The sequence below is a fragment of the Lytechinus variegatus genome, chromosome 4, assembly GCF_018143015.1.
Source record: "Lytechinus variegatus isolate NC3 chromosome 4, Lvar_3.0, whole genome shotgun sequence".
NCBI lineage: Eukaryota > Metazoa > Echinodermata > Echinoidea > Temnopleuroida > Toxopneustidae > Lytechinus > Lytechinus variegatus.
In genome coordinates this window covers 47,296,827-47,323,365 of record NC_054743.1, presented here as the reverse complement: position 1 = coordinate 47,323,365, position 26,539 = coordinate 47,296,827, and the positions used below count along the sequence as shown (strand labels likewise).

The 26,539-nt window shown below is 37.8% G+C and overlaps 2 protein-coding genes across 2 annotated transcripts; one reads left to right on the top strand and one right to left on the bottom strand.

Moving 5' to 3' along the window:
• Positions 1-22,481: 22,481 nt before the first annotated feature.
• LOC121413040 (neutral and basic amino acid transport protein rBAT-like) lies at positions 22,482-24,343 on the bottom strand. Its single transcript, XM_041605803.1, is given in 2 exon segments — positions 22,482-24,075; positions 24,077-24,343. Coding segments are annotated over 2 exon segments (1,824 nt in total). The 5' UTR covers positions 24,307-24,343.
• Positions 24,344-25,438: 1,095 nt separating this feature from the next.
• On the top strand, positions 25,439-26,254 carry LOC121413039. The gene has a single exon (XM_041605802.1). It carries the CDS (start codon positions 25,439-25,441, stop codon positions 26,252-26,254), a length of 816 nt encoding a protein of 271 aa, XP_041461736.1.
• Positions 26,255-26,539: the final 285 nt, after the last annotated feature.

The window sequence follows — 26,539 nt, the reverse complement described above, 5'->3', positions numbered from 1 at the left end:
TACTAAAGAAGAGTAGAGTGTGAGTAAGGAAGTTGACGGGAGGAACATTCTTAATTTATTCATAACACCAATATTACGAGAAATTGTTTTGCAAATACTGTCAATATGACACTTCCAAGAAAGCTTATTATCTACAGTGATACCTAAAAATTTAATATTCGATACACATTCCAATTGAAAAATATCAAACTTAATACTATTAGGTAATGAAGTTAAGGTGTTACTATACAACATATATTTTGTTTTTTCAATATTAAGAGAAAGTTTGTTACTTCTAATCCATTCTAGTATTTTATACAGTTCTTTAATGAGTGTTTGAACAAGAGTGTGTGGGTCTTTATCAGAAAAAATAAATTGGTGTCATCAGCAAAGATTATGAAAGACAAAATTTCAGATGATCTGCAGAAATCGTTCACATGTATTATGAAAAGAAAAGGTCCCAAAAGGCTTCCTTGTGGCACACCGCAATTGATGTCACATAAGTTGGAAGAATGGTCGTTCAGTGAAACAAATTGTTTTCGATTGGAAAGGTAATTCCTAAACCACTCCAAGGCCTTGCCACGTATGCCATAATGAAAAAGTTTGCTAAGTAATATTTCGTGGTTGATTGTATCAAAGGCCTTGGAGAAGTCTAGGAATATACCAACCATATGAGAAGATTTATCTAAAGCATGAGCTACCTTTTCAATAAATGACAAGAGAGCATGAACGGTACTGTGTTTTTCTCTAAAGCCGAATTGAAAATTTGAGAATATATCATGATTTTTTTAAGAAAGTGAAAGTTCGAACATATATGATTTTTTCTAAAACTTTTGAAAAACACGGTAGTAAAGAGATTGGACGATAATTATTAACACTCAACCTGACCCCCTTTTTATACAATGGGATAACTTTAGCTATTTTCATAGAATCAGGAACTTGCCCATTGGTTAAAGACAAATCAAAAATATGAACTAGGGGAACAGCAATGAATGGAATAATTGATTTTATTATAATATTATTAATATCGTCATATCCAGAGCTTTTCTTGTTTCCTAAGTGAGAAACAATGTCCATGACTTCATGAGTATGCGTTGGATTTAAGAAGATCGAGCTTGGGTTAGAGGGACCAAGAAAATCAGAGAAATGCCCACGAGAGGGCGGTATATTGTTGGCCAGTTTTTTGCCTATGGAAGAAAAATAAGTATTAAAAATATTTGCTATGTTACCACAATCCTGAATAACCACATCATTTGATGATATTTTTGTAATATCAATTTTGTTATCCGCTATGTTCATAGCTTGTTTAAGAATTTTCCAAGTATTTTGCATATCATATTTATGTAATTCTAGTTTATTAGTAAAATATGTTTTCTTTTCTAAGCGAATTATTCTCGTCAACGTGTTTTTGTAAGATGTATATTTATCTCTTTTTATTTCAGTAGGTTTTGATTTGTATTTATAATATAGGTTATTTTTTCGGTTTATTGAACGAAGTAAAGATTTTGATATCCAAGGAAGTCTAGGTGTTTTCTTGTAACTACTGTTGTTGTTATTTCTTTGCTTAGGAAGAAAAGTATCCATGTGCCTATTAAGGAGGGTAATAAAATTATCATATGAAGAGTTAACATCAGTTGAATCAAGAACACAAGACCAGTCCACATTTTCTAAACTATGATTCAGTCTACATGAATTCCGTGCGTTAACTATACGTTGAAGAGGGTGGGTGCCGTGAATATTGTTGGGTTGCGATAATTTGTAGGAAGTCATTATCGGGTAATGATCAGTTATATCTGAAAGAATAATGTATGAATCAGGATGAGGAACAACATTGGAAAAAATATTATTAAAAGTACTAGATAAATTTTCAACACGAGCGGGTTTGGTAACGAGTGGCAAGAAAGAGGCAGACAAAAATGTTTCTATAAACTCATGCGCAATATTATTAGAGGCACATTTAAGAATATTTATATTAAAATCTCCCATAATAAGGTTACGGGGATTATAAATGTTGGTATATGTTTTAATAATGGAGACTTATGCTGTCATGGGAAAGTGTATACTTGGAGCTGGTATATGCTTGTTTGCTTGAGTCCACGATGGCATGTGTTCTACCTACGTTTAGCAGCACCATTATGAAAAATACGAGACATTTGGCTTCCTCCTGCTCGTACGCACGGGCGTCCGTCGATATAACACATGATATTTTTATGAAAATATGCACCCTTTTTCTTAAAAGTTAATGGAGAGGGGGAAAAATTAATCGTATCAAGTCGGGGTATTCAGTAATGAGTACAGGAGAAAGTATATTTCACTGATTTTCATGATTTATTCCATTTGATTAACTCATCTATTCGTGTTTTGGGGCTAATCTTTCCCTTACGCATTGCTTTTTGGCAGAAGTTCTATGGAAAATGCACCTTTTTTCACACAAACTTTGAGACACTCTGTATTCATTCCCCCATTGCTAGAGAATGAATGGGCAGTTAACGACGGGGTTAAAGATTTATTGAGGAACGGAATGTATATTTCATGAAAATGAAAGCCATTTCCCCATTGGATGTCATCTTCAATACGTGTTTTTTAGATAAAGTTAGTTGTCGAATAGGCTCTCCTGGCATTTGAGGTCTCTATCGGTGACGTCACTCAGGATCGTCATGCCTGAACCATCGGCCGGGCAGGGATCGCAATGGTAGTATGATTTATGCATAATGCACTAGATATATACAATAATCTTGTCCTCCCGTTTAAATGAATGTGAAACTCATATAATTTTCATCAGAGCATTCAACAGGAGTACTGTAGTACACATTTCTTTGTTATAAGTGAATTAAAGTCCCTCCAGTGAGTTTGATCACCCCTATTGGGAAAATGTATCACCCCTACGTTGTAACACAGTCAGCTGTTTGCACTCAGGGTCACTCCGTGACCTGTGTGTGCGTTCAAGAGTTGTACACGATTTTCTGTCTCATTTAGGCAGAAATCTTTCATAATGCATCCATCTTCTCAGGGCATTCTCCCCTTTCTCTTTAATTTTTTTTGGGGGGGGGGTGGGAAGGGTGAATATATTTTTGGATATATTTTAGGACGGTTTGTTTTGTCCTATACAAACTATATTTTTTGATATCTTCGTATTTTATATTTTGTGAGTATTTCTCTCTCATTTATTTTTTTCTCATTTGATTACATATGTCTGTATTTGTACTCTGTTAATGGTTTTGTTATCTATTTTTGAGGGGCCCACATTGTACAAGCATTGCTTTTCAGTGGGTCCCTCCATTTCCATCTTAATTTAATTTCTATTGAGAATTAGTATACTTATTTAAAACCTCCAATGTGTTGCCCAAATCGTGTAAGTTTTTTTTTTCACAACATATGTATTATTATTTTTGTTTCTTTGCAATAGATACAAATACTTATATGGTATACAATTTGTTTTTGTTTGATGGAAGTGAAATAAATAAATTGAATTGAATTGTTTACTGTAACCTATGCCGCAATAGAGTTGCCATTGGGACCTGGTGGGTATTTGCTTGAACTAAAATATAAAAAGGATTATTTGTATCATAACATATTTTTTAAACCAAATTCAAAGCTTTAATTTTATTTAACCTTCCCGTCTGAAAATCTTGGTACTAATGAGTATATGCATGGGTATTTGTCTTTAATCAAATCTCCATTATAAAAAGGATTAAAACTAGTCGCCTAGCACCACATGTACAGGTTAAATTGACACCCCCCCCCCTTGCATGTAGGATAATGCTCTGAAATTCCATTGATTTTTACTTTGGTACAACGGTCAAGTCTATTCTGAAATCATTACTATCTGTAGATCCACCTTCTGACCTCGTCTTGACCCGATCCCCATCGGTACCTTGGCGGGAAGGATGGTACAATGCATCCTTGGCAGGCAGATCAAATGGCTTTCCACCACCTCGTGTCTCCTGGAGAAAGGTTCAAGAGGACAAACCACCTGGCATTGTCTTGGCTAACGGGACAGGGTCATCCTGGCTGCTCATTGCAGAGGTGCATCGCAATCATTCTGGAGATTACCGATGTGATGCCGGTTTGGCGGCGCAAAGAACAACAACCATATCTGTGCAATGTGAGTTTAAATACGGAAGCGATCGTGTTTGTATAATCATTCACAAAAAACACAATTTATAAGTATGATGATAGGTTACTATGCTCAGTGACCCTAAAATACGTTTGACCTTGATGGTATGACTGAAGACTTGTGCAAGACGACCAGTGGTACTTGATTACACATATGTCCACGTTTCATGAACTAGTTTTTTTCTGGGTGGTGTAAAGTCAATTGTCCTTTCTCATGTGACCTGAAACTCAGGCAGAATGTTCACTGATGCTTAATTTTTTTTATGTTTAACTTTTATTAACCAGATCCATAAACTTTTAAAATAAGGATGACATTTCAAAAATAGTTCAGGTTTGCTATGCAGGCGAGAAAAAAATATGCTAATTTTGTAGATTTTAACGTCAGATATGGCAAAGAATGGAAAGAGTTCATAATTTTGATGGATTGAGTGTTTGACCTCTGTTATGGATCGATTACAGGAAATCTGACATTTAGGCAACCGTAATCACGGAACATTGTATAATAAGCCGTATGGAACATTTTTTCGTGTTTCATTTATCAGTGGATGTAGTGTGGGCCAACAATCTAACGTTGCCGATATTTTATAATATAAACACAAACACACAAAAAAAAGATTATTCAATTGGAATATCCATCCAATCTTCGATAAACAGATCCCCCTGATATTGATCGACGGGTGTCCATTATTCGCGCAAATGAGGGGACCGGAGCCATCCTTTCGTGTTTTGTTGATGCCAATCCTTCAACTACATCGATGATCACGTGGTCAATGCCTAACCAATCACAGGTCACTACTAGCACCTTCAGAAGACTCTCGACAACTAAACTGGAGAGTAGATTACAGGTCGCAGAGAATGTCCACAGAGATGTCTTCAGGACCTATACCTGTACCGCCATAAATTCACTCGGAGCAGATTCGTTCGTTATTCAGCTCACCGGATACTGTAAGATCATAGTTCCTCGATCGTAAACTATTCAAGGGCATTCGATTGTCTGTTTTTAAGGCTATAGGGAAAATTTAGAGATCCACTTCCGGTTATTCGTTCTTTCTAAATCTGACTTTTCTGTTTTGTGTAGCAATTGTTAATATTGCTGAAATTTTGAAGAAAAAAACGCTAAGAACAATGGTCTCGCATTTTCGTGACTGCGGAGTTCTTTTCTTGCTAGTCTTTATGTGCTGTAACCTTTTAGCAATATATTTATCCTTATTACCGGACCACTACGCATGTCCCGATAGGACACTGAGCCATCCGTCTTTTAGTTATTTGTTTACAAGCAATCGTGCTTTGCAATCACTTATAAATTACCATGATCGACACCATAATAACTCTCTTTCCAGACGCTTCCATAAAGGCTTCCCAGATCCCACTCATGACCTGCAGGTTATCAGCTCCTCCAAAACATTCCTCACTTTCTCGTGGACACCCGGTCAAGATGGTGGCAAGCCGGTGACATTCACAGTCTCATACTGCGTCAACGTCACCCAGGAAGAAAGGTACCGCAGAGAACAGGGGATAACGGATTGGCAGTTCATCCTAGACGGGCTAAGGACCTATACTCAGTACAGAATAACAGTACGAGAAACAGTACGAATAACAGAAAACGAAGTCGGGAGCAGTGATGGCGTTGACATCTTTGCGTCGACTGCTCGTAAATCGATCGGCCTTCACCCAGTATGATAATAATGTAAATGTTTATAATGAAAATATTTATAGTGATGATATAAACGATGATGATGATTCCAGGCTAGAAAGAACACAATGTCACACAATGTGTACACGTAATGAACTATAAGGATGTAACAATGTGACACAACATTTGATACGGCGACAATTGCTCCGGGTTTTATTGGTCTAAGATATTGGGTAAGGGTTAGTGTTAATGTTATGCTTTATGGTTAGGCTTAGGATAGTGTATAACGCGAAGTCCAGGGGAGCATTTCATCAATATGTTTGTCCGACAAGTTGTCAGATCTGACATCTTTCCATGATTCTGATTGGCTGGGAGGCATTATTCCTATGGTAGCTGTCAGATATAAATGGACTTGTCGGATAAAACGTCCGACAAATCTTTTCATGAAACGCCCCCCCCCCGCGGGGAGTATTGTTTCATCAACAGTTTCATCCGACAAGTTGCCAGATCTGACATCTTTCTCTGATGTTGATTGGCTGAGGGGTACTGTTACTATGGTAACTGTCGGATAAAACGTCCGACAAGTCCTTTAATGAAACGCTCCCCAGGGTTTAAGTTGGTCATTCCAATAGTATGCGGAGTTGGCAGCGGAGCATTTGTCATTGGAGCAAAATAATGTCATGGAATCGTTAAAATTGACAATATGCTAAATCTGTGAACACATGTGGGGGACAGTATTGGAAAATGTTTATATTAATGATAATAATACAGCTTCTTGCATCAGACTGATAAATCAGCCTATACGGAAAAAAACTATACAAAATACGACAGATGAGGTTTAAAGAACAAAAATTACTGTGAAAATACTTGCATGTCAAAATCTTTATTAATCTCAGTACAAACTTAAAACAATGCAAGTGTGAGTAACAAGAAAGGAACAACTACAGTGGATAGCCAGCAGATTTCAAAATTTTTCTCTTTCTTCTCTTCATTTTTTTCTTACATGGCAGCGGGTAATGTAGATGAATTTAAAGTGGAATACTTATATAGACCTATATATGCACATGATTTATCAGTATCGTATATTTAGTCTGTCATTGTTGTGTAGCACTTCTTACAGTACGTGTTATCTGGTGTCGTGTAAGTTTCAGTATTTTGCCGAGCGATGATGACAACGAAGTAAACACAACTGATATGAAACTAATAACACTTTTCTTTCCAAGGTGAGGAGGAAAATCAAATTACTTATGGTATAATAGAAAGTGTTTATTATTTCAAGTGGATTATGAATTGGCAGAATTGGCGACCTTCTGTTTCACTCGAATTAACAAAAGATGATAGTAATACGTGAGTATAACGATTAAAAACAATTCAGTAAGCCGAAAAACACAATGAGGTGCGAGTGGACAATATGGCGTAACTACAAGGGGACGGTACCCCCCCCCCCTTCGGCTGGCCCAAAAAAAACTGGTGGAAGAAGAGAATATTGTGTATCATATTTTTTTTAGCTAGTGAACACTTTTTGAGAGAGTGATCACAAATTTGCTTGTTGACCATAGTAGATTGCGAGACAAATGAATACCCTCTAGCGATTATTTCAGTTCACAATAATGAACCTATATTATATTTTGTTACATTATACTTCAGAAATGTTTTTTTTTTCTTAACTTTAGGGAAAAAAATCGCTTAGCGCCTTTGTTTTCATCATTCCTGATGCTCGAACTGTCTGTTTAATGACATATGTAATCCTGTTGTAATAAACATTCCGTTTTCACGTAATCATGCACGAAATATATTTCCTCGCACTTCCAAGTTATTATTGCTATATGTAGTAACAATGGCTTCTTTATCTCGACTTCTACAAGTGATTGCCCTGCAAGGTCTGAATATAAACCATTTCCATTCCGTCCCTTCGCTCGTATTAGTGGATTGGTGAGATATGTTTGCTTATCATGAATTCCTTTAAAAAAATCCTTTAAATCCTTTCTTGTCTGTATATCGAACATTTTCAGATATCGCTTCGTGATCGCCTCATTTGGTTAGTAAAATACGAATGGTGAATTCCTACAAACACACCTGAGAATACCCCTCTTCAAGTCTGAATTTCCAAAATAGTCAGCTCGAGCTTCGCGCTCGCACTTTTGATTAGTGAGATATTCACGATTACAATGGCTAAAAAAATGTTTCATGTGTTTTGGTGTAATTCTAACGAAATCAGAATTAGATGACTGTGGAGAGATATGTACGCTCTTCATGAATTCCTAAAATACTAGTCCAATGTCCCTGTTTGGGGTCAGTATATACAAAAATGTCAGCTCGCGCTCGCATTGTACGTATACAAATTTCAAAACTTTACTTCTAATGTCCTTTTTTAGGTCTGAATATAAAAATGTTCAGCTCGCGCTTGACAATTGCTGATTATTTGATCAATGAGATAAATATCCGTTTTATAGCACAGTACTTAAAATGCCTCTAGTAACTCTTTAAGCGCCATTGGCAGCTATTTGTGCCCATAGGCCTCTCGTGCTAGTGGCAGCTATACGTGCCCAAGTAACTTTTTTTGTTTAACCAATTTTACAGCCAGAAAATCAACACCATACTCTGTGTTATTTATGTTGTTATACTGGCAAAGAATTTATAATTCATTTTATCACATAAAAAATAGTGGTTTACATAGACATTTTGAGTAAAATTGTATTTTTGCATCATTATTTTGAAGAGTTGATTTTGGACATTGCCGCGATCTGAATCAAGATTTCCCCTATAGACCAATTTCACAACGTGAGAGGGCAGCAGACTGGTCGCCATGCTGCGGGGGGCGAATCAATTTTTATAGTACACAAGTCAATAGGGTATTTGGTACATTCGTTCGATTTTTTTTTATTTTGGACCAATTGAGCAGATTTCTTGTAAGATTCACAATGAGCATTAATCGGAGAAGTTCAGGACGCAGCTGTGCTGTGTTCAATTGCCACAACAATTTGAGAAAGCTTCAGGATTGGAAGCAAAGTGAATGTGAAATTCACTCGCCTTGGACTCAATGAAGCCTGTTTGTGTGTGAAGCCGTACTCCCTGCATAAGTTGTTATGATAGCAACTCCTGCTGGAATGGTAACTACGATGGCAAAAGTGAGAATTCTGCTTCCTGATTGACTTTTATAATAAAAGTTGCCATTCCAGCAAGAGTTGCTATCATAACTTTTTTATGAAATGGGCATTCTCACTGTTACCATGGTAGTTAACATTCCAGCAGGAGTTGCTATCATAACAACTTTTTATGAAACAGGGCCCTGGCCCCCTCTCCCCCCCTTCCTCCTTTCTCTCTGTTTTATTCTCTTGCCTTGCCCCCTCCTTTTGGATACTTATAGGCCTGCATAAAATGTGGTGGTGTATGGTGTTTTTTTTGTGGGGGGGAGGACGGGGGGATTTATTTGATCATGCTTAGATGGAAATATCAGTCCCTCTCTCTCTCTCCCTCTCTATCTCACACTATCCCTCTCTCTCTCCCTCTCACTATCCCTTTCCATGTATTACACTATCCCTCTCTCTCACTCTATGTCTCGTTCACTCTCCCGCTACTCTAACACAATTTACTAGCAACAAGAAGTGAGCTCCCTGATGAAAACCAACAGCGATTCTTGGTCATCATCAACTCACTTTTACTGACAAAACTAAGGGGAAAAAGTAGCCAAAGTGCAAAAATTCATCATACCTTCATCGGTCAGATATGGCCATTGTCTTAAATCGTCTACCCAGGTGTCCATGCTTTATTTTATTGATTTATGATGAAGTTAATGACACAATATCAGAGCTTATCTGTAATCTTTAATTGAATTTGTACACAGAGCCAATCGCGGTCAGCGCACTTGCCCACCGCAGCAATGGCGTCGCCGATAGAGGGCCAAATACATAAACCGGCCGTGAAATTGGTCTATAGAAACGCGTGATACAACGGTTGTGTGTAGCAATACATATACCTCTATGGGCAGAGCAAAGGCGAGTGTGCGAAGGCATTCAGCTCGGAATTGACCAATGACAGAGCGGTACGATGTTCCGCACCCAGCACTACTCGCCCATTTGCTATTGTTACATGAATATTCATGAGCTATCGATCGGGTCTTTTGCTTCTTCTTTCCTTGGTTGGCAACCAGTCAGGATTGACTATTTTTGCCACAGCTTTTGTTCATTTTCAGTAGCTTACTATATATTTTTTTCCATTCCTTTTTTCCTTCTCTCTCTAATTCTTTTTTTTCTTTTTTTTCTTCCTTTTCTTTTCTGTTATTTTCTTTGTCTATTTATTTTCTCTTTTTTCTTTTCTTTTTCAGTTTATTTTTTTTCTTTTCTTTTTGTCTTCTCTTTTCTTTTTTTCTTCTTTTTTTCTTTTCTTTTCTTTTTTCTTTCTTCTGTTTTCTTTGCTTTTCTTCTTATATTTCTTCTTTTTTTTCTTCTTTTGAATTCTTTTTCTCTTTTCTTTTCTCTTTTTTTCCTTTTTATTTCTTTTTTGTTTCCCTTCCTTTTTAAAAAAAAAATTGATTTATTTTTCTTTTGATTACGTTCTGATTCTTGCAACACGTTTTACTTTATTCTGCTACAGTAAGCTGCAACAGAAAAAGCAAAAGTAAACTGGATTTGTGGCCTGATAAAACTCCAGGTTTCGGGAAACCGAAACTAAAGTATTGGATGAAAGTGCAAAGTGCAAAAAACAAACAAAACAAAACAAAAAAAATTGAAAATAGAACTAAACAAACCAACAAATTAACAACGAAAATTTTCTCTTCATCCTTATCTCCTTTCTGTCCCCCTGGCGAATCGCCAAATTAAAAAAAAAAACTCGGATAATCAGCCAAGGGTAAGAAAGAAGGAGAAAAGTCTCCTTTCTTCCTCCTTATTCAGACTTTATATAGTCGTTTCGTTCTGAGAACGAAACGGACCAGTGCAGATTGGGTTTCTACTTTAGTACTCTTTAAAAGATCCATTATTTTTTGGGAGGTTGAAAGATTTGTTTCTGTAAGTAGCATGGCCCTCTCTATTATATATTTGGGACATTCGATTAAGAAATGCTCAACTGTTTCAAATTTGTTAGGCCTACATGTATCACAAAGTCCCGTGGGGTGTATATTAAGTCTTTTTAAATCGTAGTTCAATCCTATTACACCAAAACGGAGTCTGTGGATAATGGTTTCGTGGAATCTAATTTGGGAACAAAAAAAGGGAGAATTAACAGTGGGATGGTATAATTTGAGGAGGCTGTGGGATTCATTCCTTTTTTTTGCCATTCTAGATTGTATCTTTTGAAAATGAGATGTTTTATTTCTGTTAAAGATAATTTGTTGTTGATTTCAATTTTTTTTTTTTTGCAATGCATTTTTTGCTTTCATGTCCGCCATCTCGTTTCCACTAATACCGCAGTGGCTGGGGATCCATTCAAAGTTTATATCTATGCCTAAATATGTTAAATTTGTTAATAGGGTAAGAATTTCTGAGACAAAAGGTACTTCTTTTTGTTCTGATATTGCTACGAGGGAGCTTAATGAGTCACTAAATATTACTACTCCTACACATACATCAAGATTTTCTTACCAGTGGAGGGCTAAGATAATTGCTGCTAATTCAGCTCTATATGATGAAGTATAATCAGTGAGGCGTTTAGACTGGGAGTAATGGAAAGCTGGAACGTAAAAGGAGGAAGCACAGGCTCCAGTGACGGGTTCTTTGGATCCATCTGTGTATCACAAAGTCCCGTGGGGTGTATATTATTTTTTTTTAAATCGTAGTTCAATCCTATTACACCAAAACGGAGTCTGTGGATAATGGTTTCGTGGAATCTAATTTGGGAACAAAAAAGGGAGAATTAACAGTGGGATGGTATAATTTGAGGAGGCTGTGGAATTCATTCCTTTTTTTGCCATTCTAGATTGTATCTTTTGAAAATGAGATGTTTTATTTCTGTTAAAGATAATTTGTTGTTGATTTCAATTTTTTTTTTGCAATGCATTTTTTGCTTTCATGTCCGCCATCTCGTTTCCACTAATACCGCAGTGGCTGGGGATCCATTCAAAGTTTATATCTATGCCTAAATATGTTAAATTTGTTAATAGGGTAAGAATTTCTGAGACAAAAGGTACTTCTTTTTGTTCTGATATTGCTACGAGGGAGCTTAATGAGTCACTAAATATTACTACTCCTACACATACATCAAGATTTTCTTACCAGTGGAGGGCTAAGATAATTGCTGCTAATTCAGCTCTATATGATGAAGTATAATCAGTGAGGCGTTTAGACTGGGAGTAATGGAAAGCTGGAACGTAAAAGGAGGAAGCACAGGCTCCAGTGACGGGTTCTTTGGATCCATCTGTGTAAATATGGAGTTGATTTGACCATTTTGATTTAATAAGATCGAGGCTCTTTTGTTTTTGGTATAAAGGATGGTCATGTTTATTTAATTCCTTGTTCAGTTCTACTGAAACCTTCGGGCGTTGAAAAAGCCAAGGAGGAAAAGCGTATTTATATGATTCTACAGAGTAGTTTATTTTTTTCCGCTTGGATTCCAAAAGTTTTATTATTTTTTTAGAGTTTTGGATAAATCGAATTGCCAGCACGGTCTTATATTAAGCAAAATTGGATGTTCTTCATGTGTTTCAATCTTTGTTCTGAACTTATCTGTGAGTACTCTTCTTCTCAGGTCGAGGGGCATTTCCCCGAGTTCAGCCTGCAGGGCTTCTAGTGAGGTAAGAGGGAGCCCTCCAACACATATCCTTAATGCTTGATATTGAATTGCATCTAATTTTGCTTTCATAGTTTGGGATGCACTATCATAGGCCTCGCACCCATAATCCATTAGCGATCTTATTATTGCCCTATAAACAATGAGGAGGGATTTGGAGGAGCTTCCAAATGAAGTTCCAGTAAGGCTTCTGAGAATGTTAAGTTTCCTTTTACACCTTGTCACTATATCCTCGATATGGGTATGCCATGCAAGTCGATGATCAAAAGTGACACCTAAAAACTTTTTAACAGAGTTGAAAGTTAAACTATTTTCTCCTAGTTTTATCTCAGGGCAATTATTTTTGGGGGCTTTTGTAAATAATACCAGAGCGGTTTTATGAGAGGAAAGACGAAAGCCCCATTTATTAAACCATTCGTGTAAATTATTAAGATATTCTTGAATATTTTTTGAGGTTACATCTAATTGATTACCAGACATCCAGACTGCTATATCATCTGCATATATAGATGTGGTGACTGGATTGATGATAGGGATGTCCCTCATCATGATATTATACAATATTGGACTAAGAGTACTTCCTTGTGGGAGTCCGTTTTGCATTACATAAATTTTTGATTCACTCTTTCCAATTGTAACTTGGAATGTTCTATTTGAAAGGTAGTTGTAGAGAAAAGTTAGCATTTTACCCTTTATACCACACTGCAGTAATTTGTAAATTAGACCTTTTATCCACAATCTATCGTACGCCTTTTCGACGTCTAAAAATAGAGCCAAAGTATGTTCACCATTATTAATAGTTTTTTAATAGTGTTTTCCAAATCAACAATACTATCAGTGGTGTTATGGTTTTTTCGGAAGCCGCTGATTATGGGAGGCAAAACATTATGTTTTTCAATGTACCATTCAAGTCTTCCTTTAACCATGCGTTCAAATATTTTGGAAAAGCACGAAGAAAGAGCTATAGGTCTATATGAAGAGACAAGTTTAGGATCTTTCTTTTCCTTAAGAATCGGAACGAGAGTAGAATGTTTCATTTCATGGGGTATATTTCCCGAGTCCCAAATTTTGTTCATTATTTTCAACATTACTTTTTTAGATTTAAGAGGAAGATTTTGATAAACAATATAAGGTATGTTGTCTTTACCTGGGGCTGAATTTTTGCAGGTTTTGAGAACCTTTTCTAGTTCCAAAATTGTAAAAGGTTCATTTATTACATGATCTAAACCTTCAGATTGTGCCTGAAGTATCTCCAATTCAAGGTTGGGTAGTAGGTTTTTTGTTGGAAAGGTAGATGATCCTATTTCCTGAAAATGGGTACCTAATAATTCTGATTTGTCTGGATCTTTTGTTATTACCTTATCCTTTTCAATAAGTGCCGACATTCTGTTAGATTTCTTGCTAGTTAAGCCGTTCATCCGTTTGATTGTTGCCCATATTTTGCCTTCGGGGACGAAACGGTTGAGTTTCTTACAGAATAAATCCCAATATTCCTTTTTCGTTTTGCGTAGAATTTTTTGTGCTTCTGCCTTTTTTTCCTTAAAAGAGGCAAGATTTTCTACAGATATATGTCTTGTTAATTTATTTTTAGCTCTATTCCTCGCTTTGATGCTTTTGGTACATTCGGGAGTCCACCAAGGTATAGGGTTATGCTGCCTTTTTGTGTTAGAAGGAACTGTCTTAAGAATAATATCTGTAAGACTTTTTATGAAAAAAGTATAAAATTCTTGAGGACTTTCAAAATTTATGAATTCATCCATCAATTCTTCACACTTCTGAGCGAAATCAGCCCATTTTGTATTTTTGAAGGACCACAATTTCATACTAGAATTATCTTTTTGAGGAGCGGTGTCTTTAGAGATATCCATAAAAAGCTCTATCGATATAGGAAAATGATCACTGCCAAAGGAATAATTGAGGACCTCCCAGGAGCATCGGTTTGATAAAGCTGGGGAAGTTAAAGTAAGATCCAAATTGGACAATTTTCCAGAGAGAGGATCAAGTCTTGTTCCTGAAAGATCGTTTAATATAACTAAATTGTGTTTATTAATGAAATCTTCTATGATAAGACCGTTATGATCATTTTTGCACTGCCCCAAAGGCTGTTGTGGGAATTAAAGTCTCCTAGTATGAGAAACCTATCAGTACCACAGGCTATACTCAGTAATTTATTTAAAATATTTTCATTTAATTTTTGACATGGATTGTAAAAGTTGACTATTCCAATATGGGACTCGCCAAAATACACTTTAATATGTTGGATTTCATGTTCTTCATCAAAATGAGGGGTTAAATAGTCGACTGTGTTGTGGATGTAAAATGCACACCCTCCTCTATTTTGATTTATACGGTTCCTGGGTATACATGTATAATTGGGAATGTTAAAAATGTGATCTTCCCCAAACCAAGTTTCTTGTATGCAAATAATGTGATAGAATAAATTGTGAGGGTTACTTAGCTATCTTATAAGTTCACTGCCATGGCAGTGTAGGCCCTGTGCGTTCCACTGCAATATTGCTAGGGACGCCATAATAAGAAAAAACTAGCTACCTCCTTCTGCCTGTTGGGTAGGGGTGGATCCACTTATAAGCAATCGTCCAGTTACCGATTCGACCAGAGCTAAAATTTCATTGATTTCTTTGTTTTTCCTTCCGCAAAAATGAATATAAGATAAGTAATAAAATTTATAATCTGTTCATTGTCTGCTGTTGTTAAAAAATTACTTTTCGTTTGAGGCTCGTATCCATAGGCGGCGGAAGCGGGGGGGACGGGGGGGACGTGTCCCCCCCTAAATTTTAGGTGGGGGGGACGGTCCCCCCTAAATTTTTTTTTGGATAACCTTTTTTTTTTTTTTTTTTTGCTTGTCAATTTTTTTTTCCTGCGTCCCCCCCTATATTCACGTGGCCCCACCTGAAACGTGTGTTGCCCCCCCCCTAAAATTTAGGTTGATGACCTTTTTTTTTTTTTTTTTTTTGCTTGTCAACATTTTTTGGGCGCTTGTCCTATTTTGTACATGTGTCCATCCCAAAATTTCAGGTGGACACCCCCTAAATTTATTGGCTTCGGCCGCCAGTGCTCGTATCTATGTTCTTCTTTTCTTGTTTGTTCATAATTAAAATCCATTGGTACTTCTGTTTGTGGTGCCGTCTTTTGGGGGAGGGGTTCTTTTGGACGGACCACTGAAGGGGCGGATTTAGTTTGAGCTACACGGGGATCAATTTGGTGCTTGTTGGTTGAGTCTACATTATGATGCGTGGTCAAGTTATTTTCTGTTGTTTTTTCTTCATTAGCGAGCATTTTTGCGGCGTTAGCATAAGTTGTGTTCTTAGTTACTTTTATGTGCTGTATTTTCTGTGCCTTTTTTGCCACGGCACAGCCGTTGTATGCTGCAGAATGTCTACCCCCGCAATTGATACACTTCCTATCTTCTTTCTTTTGACATTCCTCAAAGGTATGTGCTTCTCCGCACCTAACACAACGTATCTTTGCTCTGCATTGGGCTATGCCGTGGCCAAAACGTTGACATTTGAAGCATCTTGAAGCACGGGGTACAAAGACCTTAACTGGGAAAATTTGAAAACATAAGTTTACTTGTTGGGGGAGATTTGTTTTATTGAATGTCAAAATTACACTTTTGAGGGGTACCTCTTCGATGGGACCATTTTCATTTTGTTTTGCTTTCTTAGTAATTCTCTTTGCAAAAGAAACTCCTTGGGTCTTTAGCTCCTGCTTGATTTCCTCTTCTGAGATAGCTGTAGAAACCCCATAAATAACACCCTTCACACCGGCTCGCTTTTCTTCTATTTTTACTGGGATGTTGCCAATTTGGGTTATTTGTTGAATAGCGGTCATTTGCTTTTGGTTTTTGCACTTGACAATAATGCTGTGAGGGAGAGAGATAATATTGTCAATTGGATTGGGACAAGTGCTTTTAATTGCTCTTGCTATTTCTATGGGATTTACGTTATTGAAATTCTTGTTTTTTCTATTGGGCTAATATACAGAGTAAAATTGGCCCTTCTGTTTGTGGATGGGGTGCTATGTATCGTAAAAGTTGTGTTGCTTGTACTATCTGACGAAGATTCCGCCCTGGGCGTGATATTTTCCACGTCCAAGCTTCCTTCACGTCTTCGTTTGCCGCGAAATTTGATTTTAGGTGATCGTGCGTACGTGACAGTCCGGAATTCATCGTCAGTGGTATCTTGCAATGGCGGTCCCGTTTTCGCGTGACCCTCTGCCATGATTGGTCCGCCGCTACAGGGCGGGTTTTTTGAAATTACGTGTTAGCCTATGCGTTAGTGTGTGCGGAATGGAAAACAGTTAAAGGCCAACAAATCCTGCTTACCTTTGCTTTCTCTTTGCAGAAGAAATCCAAATTTGGTCCGAAATTATCCGTAAAATATGCGGCTTGATGAAAATAACAATTCTGATAAAGAAAACCAAAACCAAAAGGAAGGAAAGGAAGAGCTCGGCGAGAACCCTTCCTTTTCCGCGCGCAGCCACAGTGTCAAAAAACCATACTGCAGGCCAGTATGGTAGTATTCTTGTGTCAAGGCTTTTTTGTGCCTGCAAATGTGCACGGTTCGGGGGATTTTTTGGGGGGGAGTTTTATACTTTGTTTTTTTAGCATTCTCACAAAATTATTCTCGTTATGAATATATTAGTAAAGAAGTCTGTTATTTCCAACTCTCGTCGCACTGCAATCATCACACTCATTAATTATTTATTCATTTATTATTATTATTATTATTATCATTATTAGTATTGCTATTGTCATAATTATTTTATCATTAGTGTTATTGTTATTGTAGTTATTATTATCATTTTCATTATTCTTCTCCTTCACCTTCTTCTTATTATCATTACAGGGATGGTCCGGGCTGAACGTATTTATAGTTTTATAAATAGAGCAGAATTCACTGAGCAAAATACCGAAAAATTATCAACATGGGAGTTACATGATATAATTATATAAAGTATTCTCATGATGAAATCTGAAAGCTTCTACGACAAAAAATGATTATTCATGTTCCTTCTTTGCTCCTTTTCGTCGCATACAAGGCTGTAAGAAGGCTTTTTAAATCTAACAACATCAAATTACGTAACATAACAAGTTCGGTGGAAAAAAATGCAAAAAAAAAAGGTACGGAAAGAAACTTTAATATCATTTTGATCATCAATAAAATATATGTTGTCAATGCGGCAAGGGCGAAATAAAAAGTATGATGTTTGTAAGGAAGAAGAAAAAGGGAACATGGGAGTGAGCGAATCAAGCAAGTAAACGCACTTTTCATGATCTTTTATTTACAGAATTCTGTGAATGTTATGCATTTTTCGAAATGCGTTTTTTTATTCTTCCTCATTTGTTTTATTAGCGAGAAATAATTTATATTAATCAATGTATCATTTCTTCCAATGATCCGCTTTCTTCTGTTTCTCCCTTTTTGCCAGCAAAAAGATGATGGGTAAATTCCCCTACACCCTGAGCTCATATGTCAAATCTGATATCATATAATAGTAAATGAAAAAATGAATCAAGCAAATTTGATAACAAAACCAAATTATGAACCAAGTTTGGTGGAAAAATAAACATCAAATTTGCATCGGTTACGGAAAGAAACCTAACTATCATTTTGATCATCAACAAAATATATGTTGTCAATGTGACACGGGTGAAATAAAAAATATGATGGGTGTAAGGAAGATTTGAGAAAAAGAAAAATGTGAGTGAGCGAATCAAACGACTAAACGCACTTTTCATGATCTTTTATTCACAAAATTCCGTGAATGTCATGTATTTTCCGTAATGCGTTTTTTTTTTATTCTTCCTCATTTGTTTGATTGGCGAGAAATAATTTATATCAATGAATGTATCATTTCTTTCGATGATACGCTTTGATTGATTGTTTGATTGATTGATTGATAACGAATTTATTCATTCCAAAATTTTAATAAACTTACAATGTAAAGCAAAATATAACATTTTGAAATGAAATAGGAACCTTCTGGAAAGCAAAGCTTGTTATCGAAGGTTTCCTTTCTTTTATTTCCTTTCTTTTATTTCTCAATTTTTGCCAGCAAAAAGATAATGGGTATAATATTATATCCTTACACGCTGAGCTCATATGGCAAATCTGGTAGCATAAACTGGATTACTACTAGATGAAAAAAAAAATATATATCAAGCAAATTTGATAATACAATACAATTGCCAATGTTTACCTGATGACTTTTCATGTGCATGTGCTCCTTTTCTTCATAAGAATGTGTATAACCAGTTTTTCTTTACGTAATTATTATTCTCTCCAGTTCCTTGCCTTGCTGACACGAGCACGCGGTCCCGTAGGTCTCTACAGGAAGCGATTTGTTTTTGCATTTTGTGTTTTTCTCTTTCAATTCCCAGTGATTGAAAATTTCCCATTGTCAGCGTTGAATGATGATGAGTTTTTCAATTTGTTTAGGCCGGCCTCATAATAGACAACAAATTATCTTGGAAATCGCATATTTACTCTATATGTCGTACAATTTTTACGCAATATTGGTGTTTTCAACAAAGTTAAGTTTTTTCTTCCAACTTCCTCCCTAAAAATGCTTTATTCAACATTAATTTTACCATATCTAAATTATGGAGCAATTGTTTGGGGAAACACACACTCAACCCACCTAGATAGAATATTGCTTTTACAAAAGAAGGCATTGCGTGTTATTTTCAACCTGTCCTGGAGATCTCACACAGATGAGTTGTTTTTAAACACTGGGATGTTGTCTCGGAGTAACTGTGTTAGTTATTCTTTTCTACTGGCTGTGTCGCGTAAGACGATGTAAGAAATATCCTTGTTTATAAGCTATTACATCAATCAATTTTCCTCAATAATTATGTGACGCCTTCTGAATAAAACACGCGGCTTATTACAATCAGAACCACGACATTATATGCAGTTGTGTGCTGATAAAGTTCGTGAACCCCATCCTACATGCTGGTTGTTGAACGTATACAACAGCACTACGGTATCAGAGGGACAGCTTTACAATGGTTTAGGAGTTATCTTACTGATAGAATTCAGTTTGTTACAGTAAATGAATCAGAATCTCCAACAAGGCCAGTTTTCTGTGGAATTCCACAAGGTAGTATTCTTGGCCCCTTGTTATTTATTCTTTGTTAATGATATGAAAAATTCATCTCATGTTCTCTCATTTATTCTCTTTGCTGATGATTCCAATATTTTCTATACACACCATGCTCCACATGTACTTGTGAGCACTATGAATACAGAATTTAAAAAAGTAACAAACTGGATTAAAGCCAACAAATTGTCACTGAATCTGCAAAAAACTAATTATATGCTTTTTAGTCATTCTTTGAAACATCTACCGCATCAAATACTTTTAGATAATACTGAAATCAAAGAAGTGCAAACAACAAAGTTTTTAGGTCTTACTATTGATAACAAGCTTACGTGGAATGCTCATATCAACAAAACTTGCAAAACTGTGTCAAGAAATATTGGAGTCATCAATAAGCTTAAATACGCTCTACCAGCACAGGCGCTATCCATGTTATATTGTGCATTAATTCTACCATATCTTAATTATGGAATTCTGGCATGGGGTAATGCCTCTCACACTAGACTAAATAAAGTCTTGCTACTTCATAAAAAAGTACTGAGAATAATATGCAATATGTCCTTTAGAGCTCATACGGACGAATTGTTTCGTCAGAAACGTATTCTTAAAATCAATGACCTGTACCGCTTGCAACTATTCCAATTCATGTATCAGCTAGATAGAAATAGTGTACCTAATGTCCTACAAAAGAAATTTATGAGAAACAATACTTTACATTCATATAATACGAGACAATCAAATGACTATCACCTAAAAGTAAAACAATATTTTCTAGCAAAACTGTATTTTTCACAGGACCAAAAGGAATTCTCTGGACAGAGAAATGAAAGAGGCAGCTAATCTTATACGATTTAAATTACTCATCAAAAAATTTCTCCTGAATTCTTATTAATTCAATCTAATATTTGTGAACTTCATACTTATCCACGGTAGTATTATTTTTTTTTAAGTCAATATTTAATTTTGTATATAGTGTAAATACATTTGTGTTACAGTGTTTATATGTATATAATTTTATAGAATTTTGCTGATTATTTTACTCTATTTGTATCATATTACCCTTGTATAAAGTTTTGATAGGGGGTCTACATTTTACAAGCTCTGCTTTTTAGTAGGCCCCTCCACTTTTTTCATTTAATTGCTACGTTTCAATCCTGTATATGTTATGCATTTTTTTTTCATTGTAAACATGATTACGAAATGTACTTTGATGATTGTGGAATATGAATATATCAATAGATAAATAAATAAATAAGTAACAATGTTCTGAGAGCCGAGAGAAACAAACTTTATGACAGTAACACTTTACTATTGAATATCTAAAACATGACAGACCTTGAACACTTTATTTTCTTGTGGGGTTTACTAACTTTAAGCACCACTGTATATGATTTCAATGTTGGGACACTTACAGCTTACACGGGTCGTGTGGTCCAGTGGTTAGATCATTGGACTCATAATCGCAAGGTTGTGAGTTCGAATCCCAACTCTGCAATAGTCTCCACTTTGATAAAAAGGCCCGAGAGAGATATCTGTCGTCTATAACGTCAGCCGCTATGACTGATTAACCCAGACGTAAAATGTTTCATAGGTAATTGGTTAAATACTAGCTTGGCGTTTACCAGCAAAAATGCTGTCCTGCTGAGTTCATACGGGAGTTACCACAAACAGAAACAGCTTTGATTTTCCTTCTGCTCTCTTGTTTTAGCATAGTAACATTTAATGTAAGTAAATGGTTTTTTGCAACCTGGTTTAAGGATGTTCTGATCAAGCATTGTTTTAGACATTTTAAAACAAAATGTTCAAATTTCTAATAGTTACTGAATAAAAATTGAACGTAGTCGTTTAATTTTTTGGGAAAACGTTGTTTAAACCCACTTTAAGCTCGTGAAGATCAATCGTAGACTTGCACCCACATATAAAGTAACCAGGTTGTAAAATACGTTTAATTTATATTTTACAGTTGTAGAGGAAAACTATGAGGTTCCACTATCAGTATTTTCTTATTGGGAGTTGGAAAACAGTTTGATAGTGTAAAGTTTCGATATATTTCACAAAACAGTTCGATACCCTGTGATTTTCCTCCCAGTATGCGAATTAGGGAACCGATAAAGTTACCCATTCACTATTTTTATTATATTTCATAACATGAAATATGTGACATGCATTTTGTTTCCTCCCTTAGCATATCGACCTCAACCTATTGGAGAAAGGGTCCCTCATGGTCAAACCTGGAAAAAAATAAATGATTAAAGCAATGAAATACAACAGACACGGAGAAAAATCAACAGTTCTTGAGTGATATCAGCGATTTTCTCAATGGTGTATGTTGTATCAATGTGTTATGCATAGAATTGTTTGGTAGTGTTGCCTCACTCATCGGATGTGATGAGCTCCTTGAGAGAGACATAGGTGTTAAAATGACTACTGCGAGTGATGTACACAGTATTCCCTTCAAGGGTAAAGGAGAAATGAACATGTGTCTAGGAGGGAAGCTACGCAGGAAACTAATTTGGTTTGCAGACGTAAAAGAAGATGGAATTCTTGGTCTTGATTGCCTTGAGGACTGCAAATGCAAAGTTGATTTTGGGAGTCGGGAAATGTGGGTAAATGGGGTAAAGGTCCCTTGCCATAGCTTTGAAGGAACGCCTGCTTGCTGCAGAGTCACCGTGAGTGATACCGTCACCCTACCACCCCTCACTGGACAAGTTATCAAGGGTCAAATGGAAGACAATTTGGCATTCACTGACGTAATCCTGGAACCTTCGTCTAAGTGGACTGGCTCAGGAAGTGTTCTAGTTGATGCGGCACTGATGAGGCCGGGCGCCAAGACAATACCAGTGAGAGTCATCAATGTATTCAACCAACCTGTCAAGTTTTACAAAGGGACCACCGTTGGTCAATGTCAGAAAGCTGAGGTAGTTACACAGGAAACTGTCTCCGGAGACAACCCTTCTAAGACTGACAAGACTCCGTACATAACTGTTGATGGAATGAAGATACCAGAACATTTGCAAGACACATGGAAACACAGCGCACAACTTATTAGCAAGGACGAGAGGGTGAATTTGAGTAAGCTCCTTTTCAAGCATTCGGAGGTTTTCTTGCCATTACTTTGAACCTCGACACTGTACTTGGGGTTGGTAGGCAGAGGCTGCCAGGCTGTAGCATTGGCTGCATTGAAATTACCATTGGTGAAGTTGGCCCAGTACATAGGTCCACGGAAAGCATCATCACCGGCGGCACTCGTATCGAGGGCTCCAAGCTCTTCTCCATAGTAAGTGATGGGTGCTCCAGGAAGGGTGAGCTGAATGAAATTGAGTGAGCGTACATACTGCTCTCCAGCACGGCTAGCGATGAGAGACATACTCTCGTCACCGAGTGTCCAAGTATTCCATCTGTTTTCAAAAGCATCATCATCCTTGGCAGCTAACCAGCTTGCCACAGCACCCTGGATAGCGTCAACTTTTGGGGCACCATCTATAGCCTTAGCAAAGCCAAGGTTGATCACTAAGTCTGCTTCGTGGGTTCCGTTGCCAAACTGGAGGACAGCATCTGCGGGAGCCTTCTCGGTTTCCGTCACCATGAGCCTGTACTTTCCAAGGTAGCTTTTGTCGTTGAAGACTTCTCTCCAGCTAACAAGGAGGTTGTGAAGTTTGGCTTGGACACCAGGGCTTGAATCACCAACACAAGAGTATTGCGTAGCTGAGGACAGGCTTCCAGATGGGTCATTTGATTCTGGTTGAGTCGCAGGCACTGGTTCACTGGTTGGTTCTGGCCCACTGGTGGGTTCTGGCTGATTTGCAACAGTTGTAGAATTAGCTGGACTTGCAGTTCCTGCTTGGCAGCGGCGACAATTGCCAAGGGCTGTGGCGACATCACCAGATTCATAGATGTAATCAACGTCACTAAAAACGAAGCCATCAACCTTGCGCTCAAACCAGTATTTGAGGGCATCCTGAATGGCCATCTGGACGTTGATGTTGTCGTAGTTGAGGTCTGGTTGATCTGTTGTCAAGTAATGGTAGAAGCACTGACCCCTGACAGCATCATAGGTCCATGCAGAGTCTTCATACTTGTTGAGCCAATCATTTGGTGGGTTAGCTTGATCACAATCTTCCCATACGTAGTAATCGCTGTAGTTGCCACTCCTGTTACGACTGGCCAAGAACCAAGGATGCTCATCACTGGAATGGTTAGGGACAAATTCTAAGATCACTTTCAGCCCTTGATCATCAGCAGCGGTCATCAAGGCATCAAAGTCTTCAAGAGTTCCCAGACGGGAGTCCACATTGGTGAAGTCCACAACCTCTTGACCCAGGTCCTGTTGCTGTTCAGACTGTTTGTAGATGGAAGACAGTACCAACACACCAGCACCAATGCCTGTAACGTAGTCTAGTTTCTTGGTCAGTCCTTTGAGATCGCCATAACCATCGCCGCTGCTATCCTTGAATGACTGAGGCACAACTCGATAGAAAACACTCTTTTCTCACCACTCAACCAATCCAGAAAAGAATCAACAAGATGTTACGGGTCCAATTCCAGAACGGGGTGTCAGCAACTTCAAGCAACTCGGCTTTATTCAAGCCACCCCATTCATTATCCTCTTCGGCAGATTTCTTCTCATCGCTGGGATCAGTGATCTTCACTTTGCCTTTTTCGAGATCGGCTTCTGATTGAGGAGTCATTTCGTACTTTGCATCATATTCTGGCTTTCTGTCGTCGCCCATCTTGGCTTTTATATGAAGTCCCACTTCAGGTTCAAGTTAGAAATGAAATTCGACACTCGTGTCGTGGTCTTTGAATTTTCTTCAATGAGTTTCACCGGCCGGTCTTCTATCTGTTTTCCGTTCGAGGAAACGACACCATGAAAACATCGATCTTGAAGGAAGTCTTATCTGTCGGCACTAATACCGAAGATGATTGTCCTGAAGCTGAAATTATCCACGTCGCTACCTTAGGAACCCAGGAGGCATTACAGCTGACAAAACGTAGCATTTAAAACCCCATCAAATGGACAGGAAGATGCCTTGTGGACAAAGTCCTATTTGAGAGATGTACAGGGCCAGGACCCCGAGTTAGATCAAATCATCCAATGGAAGAAAATGGGGACACGTCCCTCATGGCGAGAGGTAGCACCCCTTAGCCCTAAAGTAAAGTCTCTTTGGAGTCAGTGGGAAAGGCTATAATTTGAAGAGGACGTCCTGTATCGTCGATGGGAATCCCTCAACGGAAAGGAAATCTCTCTGCAATTGGTTCTACCTGTTGCATTGCGCAAGAAAGTCTTTGCAGAGTGGCATGAATCCAAGGTTGCAGGTCATATGGGTAGCAAACGGAAAATTTAAAGAATTCGAAAGCGTTGCTATTGGCCTCAACTTAGTATGGATGTTGAACTATGGTGCAAACTTTGCCGCACATGTGAGTCCAGGAAGAACCCATCTCGGCGCCCTCGAGCCCCACTCCAGGTATACAACGTCGGTGCTCCAATGGAGCGTGTATCAATGGACATCATGGGACCCCTTCCACAGTCAGATCGAGGCAACAAATCTGTGACTACTTCACCAAGTGGACTGAGTCTTATGCAATGCCGAACCAAGAAGCAGCAACAGTTGCACGAATCTTTGTGGAAGAATATGTCTGCAGATACGGTGTGCCATTGGAACTTCATTCATACTGATCAAGGTCGGAATTTCGAAGCAGCTCTTTTCCAAAGTGTTTGTGAGATCTTGGGATGTTCAAAGACCAGAACTACAGCATTTCATCCTCTTAGTAACGGAATGGTTGAACGTTTTGGAGGATTTATTGGCCAAGGCTGTTGCTGATCATCAAAAGGACTGGGACGAATGTTTACCTCTGGTCATGATGGCATACCGCTCGTCTCAACATGAAGCTACTGGTTACACTCCTAGTGAGCTGATGATTGGTAGGCAGATGATACTTCCAGTGGATCTGCTGATTGGAAGCTCTGGGACTCCAGAATCTAGTTACCCTGAGTTCACAGAGCAACTCCAGGACCGCATGAATTACACCCACCAGTTGACAAGAGAGCGCTTGAGGGTTAACACAGACCGGAACAAGCGTACTTACGACACTCACAAGGCAGGGGAAGGTCATCAACAGGGAGATGCGGTGTGGCTTCACACTAAAAGGCGGAAGAAAGGAATTTCTCCCAAGCTACAGAGGAGTTGGACCGGTCCATTCTTTGTCATTGATGCTCTCAGTGATGTGACCTATCGGATTCAGGAAACGTCTAAATCAAAGCCAAAGGTTGTTCATTTCAACCGCTTAAAGATGTATGTTGGAGCCCCCGTGCCGAACTGGGCTTTGAAGAAGATCGATGACAAGTCTTTATCTTCAGCCACAGTCGACGCATCCCCAGAGGAACACCCGCAGACACAGCAAGATCCTCAATCACAGGAAGAAAGTTCTGTGGAAACTGGAGCTAGAGTAGACATTTCTAGCAAAGAGCATGACTGTCCAACAGATACAGATCGTACTGCAGAGATAGGAACAGGAAGGAAGAAGCGACTCTCCTCAGAAGTGGCCGCTATATCCAAGAGTAAAGAAACATCCACACCTGACCAGGAACCACCTCGTGCAAAGGAGCAGAAAACCGGCAACCAGATGCTAACACGCCGTAGTAAACGCCTGCGAAAGACGCCATCGCGTTTCTACTGAAATCTTTTAAAGCGAACTTTGTTGTTGTTGTTGTTGTTGTTTTAATGTAAATTTAACATTGCTCTAGATGTGTTTTCCAAATATTGAACCTTGGTTATGTTTTAATTCGAAACGAGGACGTTTCATTCTAAGGTCTCACAGGCCTAATTCATTCCCCATAGACTCATGTGTTAAATTGGCACTTTAAAAAATTCATAAAAAATAAGGATGAAATTCGGGGGTCGAATGTTTACTACCAATGGATAGGATTTATATCTGGCAATCCATATCTGACCAGAAAAGGGT

Bases quoted from the DNA above. Each gene is read 5' to 3' on its own strand.
- LOC121413039 (XM_041605802.1), top strand. From the start codon at position 25,439: ATGGCATACCGCTCGTCTCAACATGAAGCTACTGGTTACACTCCTAGT.